The 11,827-nt window shown below is 50.3% G+C and overlaps 1 protein-coding gene across 1 annotated transcript in view; it reads left to right on the top strand.

Moving 5' to 3' along the window:
* The window catches only part of EPHX1 (epoxide hydrolase 1), a 69,055-nt gene that overhangs the window by 54,867 nt on the left and 2,361 nt on the right, over nt 1-11,827 (top strand). The window contains exons 5-8 of the mRNA XM_021717319.1: nt 5,138-5,365; nt 6,292-6,421; nt 6,866-7,074; nt 10,218-10,326. Of these exons, the coding sequence (XP_021572994.1) occupies nt 5,138-5,365; nt 6,292-6,421; nt 6,866-7,074; nt 10,218-10,326 (676 nt within the window). The remainder of the gene's footprint in view (nt 1-5,137; nt 5,366-6,291; nt 6,422-6,865; nt 7,075-10,217; nt 10,327-11,827) is intronic.

The following is an 11,827-nucleotide window of genomic DNA, read 5'->3' as shown; positions in this document are numbered from 1 at the left end:
AGGCCACCGCAGCCTCCACCTGCCGGGTTCTGGCGATCCTTCCGCCTCAGCCTTCCAAGTAGCCGGAATTACAGGCATGCGCTACCACACCCGGCTGATTTTTTGATTTATTGTAGAGATGAGGTCTTGCTGCCCAGGCGGGTCTCGAACCCGCGGGCTCAGGCAATCCACTCACCTCAGCCTCCCAAAGGCGCAGGATTACAGGCTGAGCCACCAAGCCCGGCGAGATGGAGTCTTGCTATGTTGCCCAGGCTGATCTAGAATGCTAAACTTTAAGCAGTCTTCCTGCCTCAGCCTCCCAAAGCACTGGGATCACAGGGATGAGCCACCATACTCAACTGAAACAATACAATTTTTATTATTAACTATTTTTAAAATTTTCAAATATGAATGAATAATTTATTTCACTGAAAAGCATATCATATCAAATCCAGTAAATCTGTTATCAATTTCAAACCTTTTCACAAGAGCAGGAGCAATTAACCAGGCTAAAGGCAGTGATGGGAATATTCTTATCTTCATTGTTTGACCAATTTATCCAGCACTTAAAGGAATAATGCAAACACAAATTTCCTCAGATGCAGACTGTATTAATACACTAGTCAAGCGTAACACCAAAGAGCATTAGAAACTATACAGTTTTTAAAGGAGCATCGTTAAGCAAGTTTAGAAATGCATCCACCTATTAATTAAAGGTCCCTGGAGAGTGACTGTGGATATTTGCTAGATTAATCAATACATAGCATAACATTTGTAAGCTGAGCTCCAATACTTATTTAAATGTGGAAGTTTAATAAATTGAAGAATAATTTTAAAAGCCAGAGTAATCTCTGACTATGCTCTTTTACACATAAACACCACCCTGAAGGCCCCTAAAGGGCTCACGCGGACAGTGGAGAGGCAGAACGTGCCCTGGAGGTTGGAACCCTGCCCTGAGAGCCATGAGAACCGGGACTAGTGACCATCTTCTCTCCTGCAGAGGCCTTGATGTGTGATGGGGAAATGGCAGTTCCCACTTCAGGGGTGGGTAAGAAGAGGACATGAAAGGATGGACGGAAACCCTGACCCCAGAGACAAATGCCCTTGTTCTTCAGACACAGGGAGGCTGGGCCTGAGGGGAACCGGGTGAAGGAAAAGCTAAGTGGAACCCAGTGGTGTGTGTCCTGGAACTGCCCTTCCTGGAGCTCAGCCAGGAGCACGACAAAAATAAAAATAAATTCTGGCACGATGACTTTTGGTCAGATTGGGGCTCCTCGTGAGTATTGCTGTGCCCATTAGAGATTTTTGAGATGTTCTGTTTTGAACCTGACCAAAGGAGCCAAGCCACTTCATCTAAGCCAAATTCCATACAGGCCATTGGATATGATTTCCAGATGTTCTCCTCTGGCTTTCTGGCACCGAATCGCCTGGCTTCCTTGAGTCTGACTTGGATCCCTCTGTGGCCCCAGCTCTTTAGCGTCTACCCAGCAGATGTTGACGGGGTACTTCCTGCATCCAGGCTTTCTGCTGGGCTGGATACCCACAGTCAGAGAGGTCAGGGTCTTTGCCTTCACAGCTCACAGGCTCCTCAGGGGCAACTTCAGCACAAGGCAAGGGGCGCTGGAAGGAGGACGCGCTAGGAGTTCCGTGAGCCCCACATTCTTCCATCAAGTGTGAAGAAGGCTTCCTGGAGGAGGTGGCATCTAAGCAGAAATGAGTAGAAACCTGACAAGTGTGTGGGGAAGATGGTCCGAGAAGGAGGGAAGAGCATGTTCAAAGACCCAGGGGCAGGAGGCAGTGAAGAGCTGTTTCCCTCTTGGAGGCTGCAAGCTTGAGACCAAAGTCTTACCCCACGGCACTATCTCAGTGTTCCTCAGGACACTGGTTATTTACGGTACCAGTACAAAACCTCCCTCAGGGTACAGCTGCTCCTAAGAAGGCAGTTTCCAGCTCTGAGTTCATCATGGACTTGACCCTGCGCGGTTCTGGCTCATTTGCCAGGGCTGGCGGCCCGTTCTTGGCCCTGGTCCTTTGGTATGAGGTCCTTCCAGTGGGCCTGGGCTCCTGCATTCTCTGCCCACCCTCCACAAAAATGAGCAGGCAGCCTCTGGTCTGCAGGCCCAGAGAGTTTCGATGTGTCTCTTCCTGTACTCCCAACTTGGGTTCTGTCCATGAAGGCCTCCCCCTGCCCCCTCAGTCTGTTTGCTGTGTTCCTCCTCCCTCTTCCCTCCCTCTATCTTCATGTTGGGCCTCTTAAGGGTCTTCTCTTGTCCCCTGTGCTCCTGGCTGCTCACGGCCCAACCTCTGGCCCCTACCGCAGTGCTCTGTCCTTATCCCCACAGGCCTCACTGTTCCTGACACTTCCCTACTTGTTCTGTAATGAGCGTCCTGATCTAACCCATGTCCTGGGCCTCCCACCACAGGAGCCCAGCTTCTGTCCTCAGAGAGACTGGAAGCTGCAGGACATCCGAGGCCTCTGGGTTAGTCCAGCTTCATCATGTCCAGAAAGGAGAAGGGAATGCTGGAGCCACCGGGTCTCCAGATGCCCATCTCGTCCCTTTTCCTTTACCCTTGGCCACTGTCCAGCAGGCTCAGGCCCTTGGCGGTGACACCCTCGACCCCACACTCTCCCCTCACACCCTCCAAGCCCAGCGCTGCCTTCCTGAGCTCACCTAAGCTCCTGGATTCTGACGGCAGCCCTATCACGGTGCACCCTGTGGCACCACAGACCTGTAGGGAAACCCAAGGAGGGTATTTCCTCCCGCAAAGGGAAAGAGGGTCCCACGAGGTCAACTATGAGGTGTGGGCTCTGAAAAAATGTCTCAAGTTTTAAAATTCAAATGTTTACAATTCAACAAAAACAGAAGGAAATACAGTGAGAAGGAAGTCTCCCTCTTGCCCCTGCCCCAACCCAGAGGCAGCTCGGCTTTCCATGAGCTTCCAGGGATAGCCCTAGCAGATGCAGGCATGTGTGTGTGTGTGCGTATTTTTTTCTAATTTTAAACTTAGATGATAACGTGGTAGAATTTTTGAATTAAAAATAATCTCATATCATGCAATGTGTTCCAAGGGAGATAAGATTCTGCCCAAACGTTAGAATAAGAGTAAATTTAGCAACATGGAAGCACACCCAGGATATATTGTCAAGTGAAAAAATAAGTTCCAAAATGAAATGTATGTAGGGCCTCTATTCTTGTTAAAAGTTATCTTCTCCAAGTCTCTTTTAAAAGTTTGAACCATCACAGCCAAGAGGAGCCTGTGAAGACGTGGCAACTAAACGTAATGTGGGATCCTGAAACAGGAAATGGAGTGAGGCAAAAACTAAGGAATCTGAATAATAGTCCATTGTGTGCCTATTCCAGTGTTCCTTGGCCTGCAGAAAGAAAGGAATCCTGTCATATGCAGCACCATGACACCATGGATAAACCTTGAGGACATGACACTAAGTGAAATAAGCAGGCTCAGAAGGACAAATACTGCATGATTCCACCTATATGAGAATTTAAGATAGGTTCTAAGAATCATAAGGAATCTAAGATAGTCACACTCAGAAGCAGAGAGCAGAATGGTTGTTGCCAGGGGCTGGGGAGTAGGGGAGACTTGCCAATCCGTGTGTATAAAGTTCTAGTTATGCCCGATCGATAAGTTCCAGAGACATCTTCTACCACATAGTGCCTGTGGTCACCCATACGGTGTTATGCACTTCAAAATCAGTTTTTGGGGGGTTTTTTTTTTGCTTTTTTTTTTTTTTTTTAGTAAATCTAAAACTGTTCCAAAATAAAGTTTAAAAAAAGAAATCTGGACAGACGATGCAGTGTTCTCTTCAAATGGTAAGGTTACGTATGATTTTTCCTCCTTTGGTTTGTCTGTGTTTTCTACGGTGCACATGCATTGTTTTTTTAATGAATTAACAGAACAGAGCATCAGCTGAACCAAGCCATCAACTCTAGCCCTCAGGGCGGAGGTTCCAGTGCTGTGAGTGCTATGGGTGCCCAAGTGCTGTCCTGCCACTGGCCTGGGGAGCGGCTGCTCTCCTTGGAGACGGAGGTCCAGAGGGGGTCCAAGGGAACCTGGAATCCCTCACCTGCCCTTGGCTGTGATGATGCTCCCAGCACTGCACTTTAAAAAAAACCCTCCATTAAAAAAAAAGTTGCTTTATAATTAGAAAAAGATACTACATGTGTTGCTATATGTGTGAAAACAGTTATGCGTTTACTCTCTGTTCATTGTAGGAAGATTGGGAAGTACCTATAACACAGAGAAGAAAGTAAAAGCACTGGCTCCTACTGCTCGGGGAGAAATGCTTTTTACGTTTTTGGAGTTTATCCTCCCAGTCTTGTAAAACTCATAAATATACAGTATAAATACAGTCTACGCATACATATTGCCAGAGTTGTGGGTTGGTAAATGAATTTACCAAGACAATTGTGAATTTACAAAGGCAGATTTCTTAAAGGGAAGATACGCTATAAGAGACCAGTGGGCAGAACAGCAAAGGAAAACCGTCTGCTGTCTGCAAAGAGGCAGAGGCGAGAGGGGATTTGTCTAACTGTGCTGGGAGAGTCAGTGCTGTGCCAGGGCCAGGGAGCTAGCCTGCGTGACATAGAGAAGTTGCTAGAGAGAGGTTATTTGTATGATGCGGGTGTTCCGTTTTAAGATACAGTTAATTAACAGCAGTGGTTAACTGCTTTTCTGTTTACTGCAGGCTAAAGGTTAGTTTGCCATAATGACTTAGAGCTGGTCAGTGAGTTTCACAACTCTTGTTGTGATAAAGTTTTTTTGTAAAATTTTGTCTTGAGGTCCTTGTCCTCAATGTAACTTGCCCAATTATCTTTGGACCTGGCCTTGTCCTCAGAGCACATGCTCTAAGGTGACTGCAAGGTGACTACAGTGCCTGCCTAGCAGGGAGGTTGTAAAGGCTGAGTGAGGACACCCGTGTCCAGTGTGAACTCGCAACCAGTGTTGGCTTTTATTACTGTCATCAATACCATGACAGATGACGGGGGCGGAGGGACTGATGGCGGCTGCACTCACCGTCCATGCTCCAGAGGGTGCAGAGCCTGACCGGATACCCTGGGGACCCTTCCGGGATTGCAGCCTCCCCAGCCTCCAGGCCCTTTCCCCATGCCCCCACCCTGACTGTGCTCTGTCCCCCCAGGGTTGGACATCCACTTCATCCACGTGAAGCCCTCCACGCTGCCCTCAGGCCACACTCCAAAGCCCTTGCTGATGGTGCATGGCTGGCCCGGCTCTTTCTATGAGTTTTATAAGATCATCCCATTCCTCACTGACCCCAAGAACCATGGCCTGAGCGACGAGCATGTTTTTGAAGTCATCTGCCCCTCCATCCCTGGCTACGGCTTCTCAGAGGCATCCTCCAAGAAGGGTATGGGGACTGCTGGGGGCTGTTTAACTGCTCCATCCTCGCCCAGTGTGGGCCAGCTGTGCCTGCCAAGGCTCTCCTTCCGGGTGGATGAGGCAGGAAATTGGCCAGAGGAAGCTGGCAAAGGAGGAGTCTGAGAGGTGTTTTTATTTTATTTACTTACGTGTTTGTTTATAGAGACAGAGCCTCCCTCTGTCACCCAGGCTAAGTGCAGTGATTTGATCATAGCTCACAGCAGCCTTCAACTCCTGGGCTCAGGCAATCCTCCCACCTCCACCTCCAAGTGGCCGGGACTCCAGGCATGCACCACCATGTTTGGCAAATTTTTTCTTTTTTGTAGAGATGGGATCCTGCTATGTTGCCCAGGCTGGTCTTGAACTCCTGGGCTCAAGTGATCTTCCTGCCTTGGCCTCCCAAAGCATTGGGATTACAGGCGTGAACCATTATGCCTTGCCTCTATTTCTGTTTAACCAAAGGGTCAATGCATCTTAAGATCTGAGAAGGTGATTGAGGGACAGTGGAAGGCAAGGTTAACACTGTTTGGTGCTGGTCAAAGCCTGGACTCTTGTGTTCTCGTGAACTTCCCGCCCAGGGGCAGGTCCACACCTGGACCCTAGACTGTTCTAGGTCAGTGAAGCTGTCCAAACCCCCACGCGGCCCACAGATACCTCAGTGGCTGGCCTGAGCCCATCGCAAGCTCTCACTGCCCAGCAGAGCCGCTGTCCACTCACTGCCTGCTCCATGGAGGCCGTCCCCAGGCACACTGCCTTCCGGGGCTGGAGTCGCCCACCCCCACGTTGGGCCCCAGCATTCCTTCTTGCCTTCTGTGAGCTTCTCTCCTCATCCTGGAGGAGGCGGGTCTGAGGAATTTCACAGGACACCGGAAGAGACCTCCCTGTGACTCTGTTTTCTTTCCCCTTCATGACCAGGGTTCAATTCGGTGGCCACTGCCAGGATCTTTTATAAGCTGATGCTACGGCTGGGCTTCCAGGAATTCTATACTCAAGGTGGGGACTGGGGGGCACTGATCTGCACCAACATGGCCCAGCTGGTGCCCAGGTGAGGTCACTTTCAGATGTATGGGAGTATGCCCAGCCTCCAAGAGGCGGACCTCTGTGCAGGGAGGAAGAGGGGATGGAGGGTGTCACTCGGTGATACTTGGGGCACGTGACTTGGATCCTCTTATTCGGTGTAACTCAGGGTTGTGACTCTGGGTGGGGTACCCTGGCGGGAAGATCAGTGAGAGGAGGTGAAGGTCAGGGGTTAGACCTTCCTGAGGGGCCAAGCTCTGGGAGACCCCAACCAGAGCTTTCTAGAAACTCTGTATTTCCCCGTCACCTCCCTCCTCCAACTCCTGTGGCCACTCCAGGGGCCAGGTGCTGAAGGAGGCTGGCACTGGGCTTGGCCCTCAGCCCTGCAGCCGGTTCCTTCCTCCTCCATCTCTTTTCTCCCTGTTTCCTTGACACCAGCTCAGCCTCACCTGAGCCCCTCTTCTGTCCTCAGGCACGTGAAAGGCCTGCACTTGAACATGGCTTTGATTACAAGAAGTTCCTGCGCCCTGACCCTTTTCCTGGGACGGCGTCTTGCGGGCCTTTTGGACTGCACTGAGAGGGATCTAGAGCTGATGTACCCCTTTAAGGAGAAGATTTTCTACAGCCTCATGAGGGAGAGTGGCTACATGCACATCCAGTGCACCAAGCCGGATACTGTAGGTGAGTTCACCCAGGGGGTCTCCCTGCTCAGCTGGCCCTCCACTGTGGGGGGCGGGGGGGAGGCACATACTGGGGGACACTGACCCATGCCCCAGGAATGCTGCTCACAGGAGGAAGCCCCTGGTGAGGAACTTCGAGCTTTTTCCATCTTTCTTTTTTTTTCTTTTTTTTTTTTTGAACTGGAGTCTCATTCTGTCGCCCAGGCTGGAGTGTAGTGGTATGCTCCCGGCCACCACAGCCTCGACCTGCTAGGTTCCGGCTATCCTTCTACCTTAGCCTTCCAAGTAGTTGGAACTACAGGCACGCGCTACCGTACCCAGCTAATTTTTTGATTTATTGTAGAGATGAGGTCTAACCATGTTGCCCGGGCTGGTCTCAAACCCATGGGCTCAGGCAGTCCTCTCGCCTTGGCCTCCCAAAGTGCTGGGATTATAGACTTGAGCCACTGCGCCCAGCTTCTTTCCATTTTTCAACTGCATTTTCCCATAGCAGCAAGTTGACGGATGGTCATCAAATTCTCAGGCTGATCAACAACTCTGTTTAGATGATTAAATGTTAAGAGTGGCTCGGACTCCAATCTTCTCACCCTTGGGCCTAAGTCCTACACTAAGAAGCAGAGGGAAAGCCGGGCTCGGTGGCTCAGCCTGTAATCCTGTGCCTTGGGAGGCTGAGGTGAGTGGATTGCCTGAGCCCGCGGGTTCGAGATCTGCCTGGGCAACTTGGTGAGACCTCATCTCTACAATAAATCAAAAAATTAGCCGGGCGTGGTAGCATGTACCTGTAGTTCCAGCTACTTGGAAGGCTGAGGCAGAAGGATCGCCGGAGCCGGGCAGGTCGAGGCTGCGGTGGCCGGGAGCGGTCACTGCACTCCAGTCTGGGCGATGGAGTGAGACTCCAACTCAAAAAAAAAAAAAGAAGCAGAGGGATGGAGGGAGTGAGCAGTAGGAAGCTGGGGGCTTGGCAGTTCTTGGGCTTCAAGGAGAGGGTACCCCAGGGCCTGAGGGGAAGTTCCCCATGACAGTGAGGGAGGGCCCAGCAACCATTCCTTCCACAGGGTCCTGTTAAACTGCAATTAAAAAATATGTATATATAAATCATAATTCTCTTGTAATGTAAAAAAAACACATTTTGAATATTTCACTTAATTCACTAATTCATAAAGGAACCAGCAAAATGTTTAAAAAACAGTTTGAGGATAATTAGGAATGCTGAAATTAATTTACTACCTGGCCGGGCTCGGTGACTCAGCCTGTAATCCTAGCGCTTTGGGAGACCGAGGTGAGTGGATTGCCTGAACCTGTGGGTTCAAGACCCGCCTGGGCAACTTGGCGAGACCTCATCTCTACAATAAATAAAAACTTAGCCAGGCGTGGTAGCCCGCGCCTGTAGTTCCAGCTACTTGGAAGGCTGCGGTGGAAGGATCACCAGAGCCCAGTAGGTCGAGGCTGCAGTGACTGGGAGCAGCCACTGCATTCCAGTCTGGGTGACACAGTGAGACTCCAACTCAAAAAAAAAAAAAAAAAAAAATTTGCTAACTGATGTAAGACTTATGGAAATCCACAGAGTAACAATCAATGAAATCTCCATTTGCTTCTCTGTGAACAAGAATCATTCACATTACTCTCGGTTTTCTATAATTCACAGAGCTGTAAAAGAGATCAAAGAAATTAGCTAGGTATAGTGACACATGCCTATAGTCCCAGCTACTCAGGAGGCTGAGGTGGGAGGACCACCTGAGCCCAGGAAGTCAAGGCCGCGTTGAGCTGTGATCATGCCTCTGCACTTCAGCCTGGGCAACAGAGTGAGAGTTTGACTCAAAAAAAAAAAAGGAAAAAGCTCAAAGACAATGGAAGATGGCACCCCTATAGAATCAGATAAACTCTGGAAGGGTCCAACAGATAATTCCCTGTATCCCATTCAGAGGACACCCAGGAATCGTTTTGCCCATTTTGAAGTCTTCTGTAGTTTTCATGGCAACCCTGTGCTCACACACAAAGCAGTTCATGAGCGCAGTAATGGCACTTTATAAAACCAGTTTTATTCTCTAATTATAAAATGTGTTCTTTGTCAAAAAGTTTAAGGCAAAAAGCACAAAACGGAAAAGACAATCTCCCATAGCCTCTCCTCCCTCTCCACATCTCCCTCTCCTTCCTAAAGAACATGCTAACATTTCAGTTGATGAATTTTCACAAAGGAAGCATGCTCCTATTACTAGCGTGACCCCGACATCCCAGATGCCCCTTTGTGCCCTCTTCTAGCCACTGTCCCCCCAGGGTAACCACCCTGCTGATTTCTGACAGATAGACTGGCTTTGCCCATTTTCACTTGCCCTACGGATGGGGTCACAGAGCACATACTCTCAGGTCTGGCTTCTTTTGCTTACTATTATGTATGGTAGATTCATCTAAGCCGTTGTCTCAGCATAGACTTTTGTTGACTTTTTTTTTTTTTTTTTGAGTTGGAGTCTCATTCTGTTGCCCAGGCTGGAGTGCAGTGGCATACTCATGGCCATCCCAGCGTCGACCTGCTGGGCTCTGGCGATCCTTCTGCCTCAGTCTTCCAAGTAGCCGGAACTGCAAGCACTGCTTTTACACCTGGCTAATTTTTTTTTATTATAGAGATGAGGTCTCACCAAGTTGGCCAGGCTGGTCTCGAACCCGTGGGCTCAGGGAATCCGCTCGTCTCGGCCTCCCAAAGTGCTGGGATCACAAGCTGAGCCACCGAGCCCGGCCGACTTTTGTTGACTTTTAATGACTGCACCATACCTAAGTTTATGGTGTATCCATATTTATTTGTAACTGATCCTCTATTTTAGACTCTTAGGTTGTTTCTTGTTTTTTACAAATCAGAACATATAGACCGAAGACCCACACCTTTTTAAAAGCAGAATTTGTGTATACGTCCCATTTGGACCTCATCAAACCCAGAGCCATAGAGCCTTCACTTGGAAGGTATTGTCCTGTTTATCAGATGAGGATGCTGAGGCCAAGGGTTGAGGATGTGAGGTACGTGAGCACCCGAGAGTTAGGTGGGGCTGTGATCCCACTTGCCCACAGTTCTGGGGGCCAGCACCACGTCACAGGCCTGACAGTCGGCCCCCTGCTCCCAGGCCTGACTCTCTCACTTGCTTCTTCCCATGTCAGGCTGCGCTCTGAATGACTCTCCTGTGGGCCTGGCAGCCTATATTATGGAGAAGTTTTCCACCTGGACCAATTCGGATTTCCGAAACCTGGAGGATGGCGGCCTGGAAAGGTGAGACCCTCATTCACCCTGCTGTCAGGACCCCCGTCCCAGCAGCCACTCCCCTCACCCCTCACCACCCTCTTCATCCTCATCTCAGGGTGCCCTGCACGAGGTTCTATCTGTTGTTGGCTTTCTCACAAATCCTCACCCTGTAACGAACGAAGGTAGTGCCATGTGTTGGATAAGGAGCAAGCCACTAGCTAATTTCCCTAGTGCTGATGGGCCAGGGCAGAGACCAGCACAGGTTCTCTAATTGAGGCAGCAGTAACAGGAGCAGGGCCTCGGCAGGATGGGAGGGGCGGGAACAGTGACTCGGTGTTTAGCTCAGCTGCTGGTGCGTGGGGATGCCATTCATCAAACCAGGGAACGCAGGACAAAGGGGGAAGCATCCTTATGTGTGTGCACACTTGTGCACATATGAACATGCATGTGTGTGCCTGTGTGTGCACTTGGATGTCCGAGTGCGTGAGTGTGAGTGTGCATGTGTGGTTTCAGGGGAGGGCTCAGGAGAGATGCTGAGCTTCCTTTCATCATGGACATGTTCAGTGAGAGATGCTGGCCGGATGTCTAGATGGGGATGTCTGCTGCTAACTGGACCCACATATTTTAGCTCAGGTGAGGGTTAAACTGAAGGAAATGATTTTCACTGCACCCTCAGTGGAATCAGAGTTTACAGCCATGGGCTAGATCTCAGAGAAGGTGCAGACAGCGGCATCCAGGGATGCTGGGGGAACCTTACTGGCGACAGAAGAGAAAGAGCAAAAGAGAGAGGAGCAGTGTGAGTGTGTCTGGGAGGACAGAACCTAGAGAGAGTCCCACCTACGAGGGACACGAGGGAAACTGCTGCCCGATGGACTTAGGCAGCAGGGGCTGAGGAGGGGCGGGAGGAGGGACTGGGCAGGAGAGAGGGCACAGGCCCTTGTGGGGGAGGCAGGTGGAGAGAGGGCTCCAGAGCAACAAGAGACACTTAGGCTATGGGCAGTGGAAGAAGGTGACCAGTAGAGTTGGGCAAGGGAACTGGTGGAGGGACTTAGAGCCTAGGACAAGGAGGTGGCACCTCCCTTAAGCCAGAAAAACCTGGAATCAGGTAGGGAAGGACATGAGGGAAATTGTTGCCTAAAAGACTTAAATATCCTCAAAAGGGGCAGCAAGGAAGGCAGGGGCCGATGGGAGGGCACATGGCCATCAGGACCCTCTGAGGAGGTGGCCGTGAAGACTGGAGGACGTGGGTTTATACTGCACTCAGCAGGGTTGGGAGGCCTCTCAGGTCTGTGGACATTGGAAGGGTCTGAGTAGCAGAAGGCTACAGGGGTAAGAACACAGGATGTGATGCTAAGAGTGTCTGGGGTAGCCGGGCTCGGTGGTTCAGCTTGTAGTCCCGCACTTTGGGAGGCTGAGGTGAGTGGATTGCCTGAGCCCGCCGGTTCAAGACCCGCCCGGGCAACTTGGCGAGACCTCATCTCTACAATAAACCAAAAACTAACTGGGCGTGGTAGCACGCACCTGTAGT

Source organism: Carlito syrichta, unplaced genomic scaffold, assembly GCF_000164805.1.
Source record: "Carlito syrichta isolate Samal-C Ts95f unplaced genomic scaffold, Tarsius_syrichta-2.0.1 Scaffold309649, whole genome shotgun sequence".
NCBI classification, from domain to species: Eukaryota; Metazoa; Chordata; class Mammalia; order Primates; family Tarsiidae; genus Carlito; species Carlito syrichta.
This window is presented reverse-complemented; position numbering and strand designations above follow the sequence as displayed.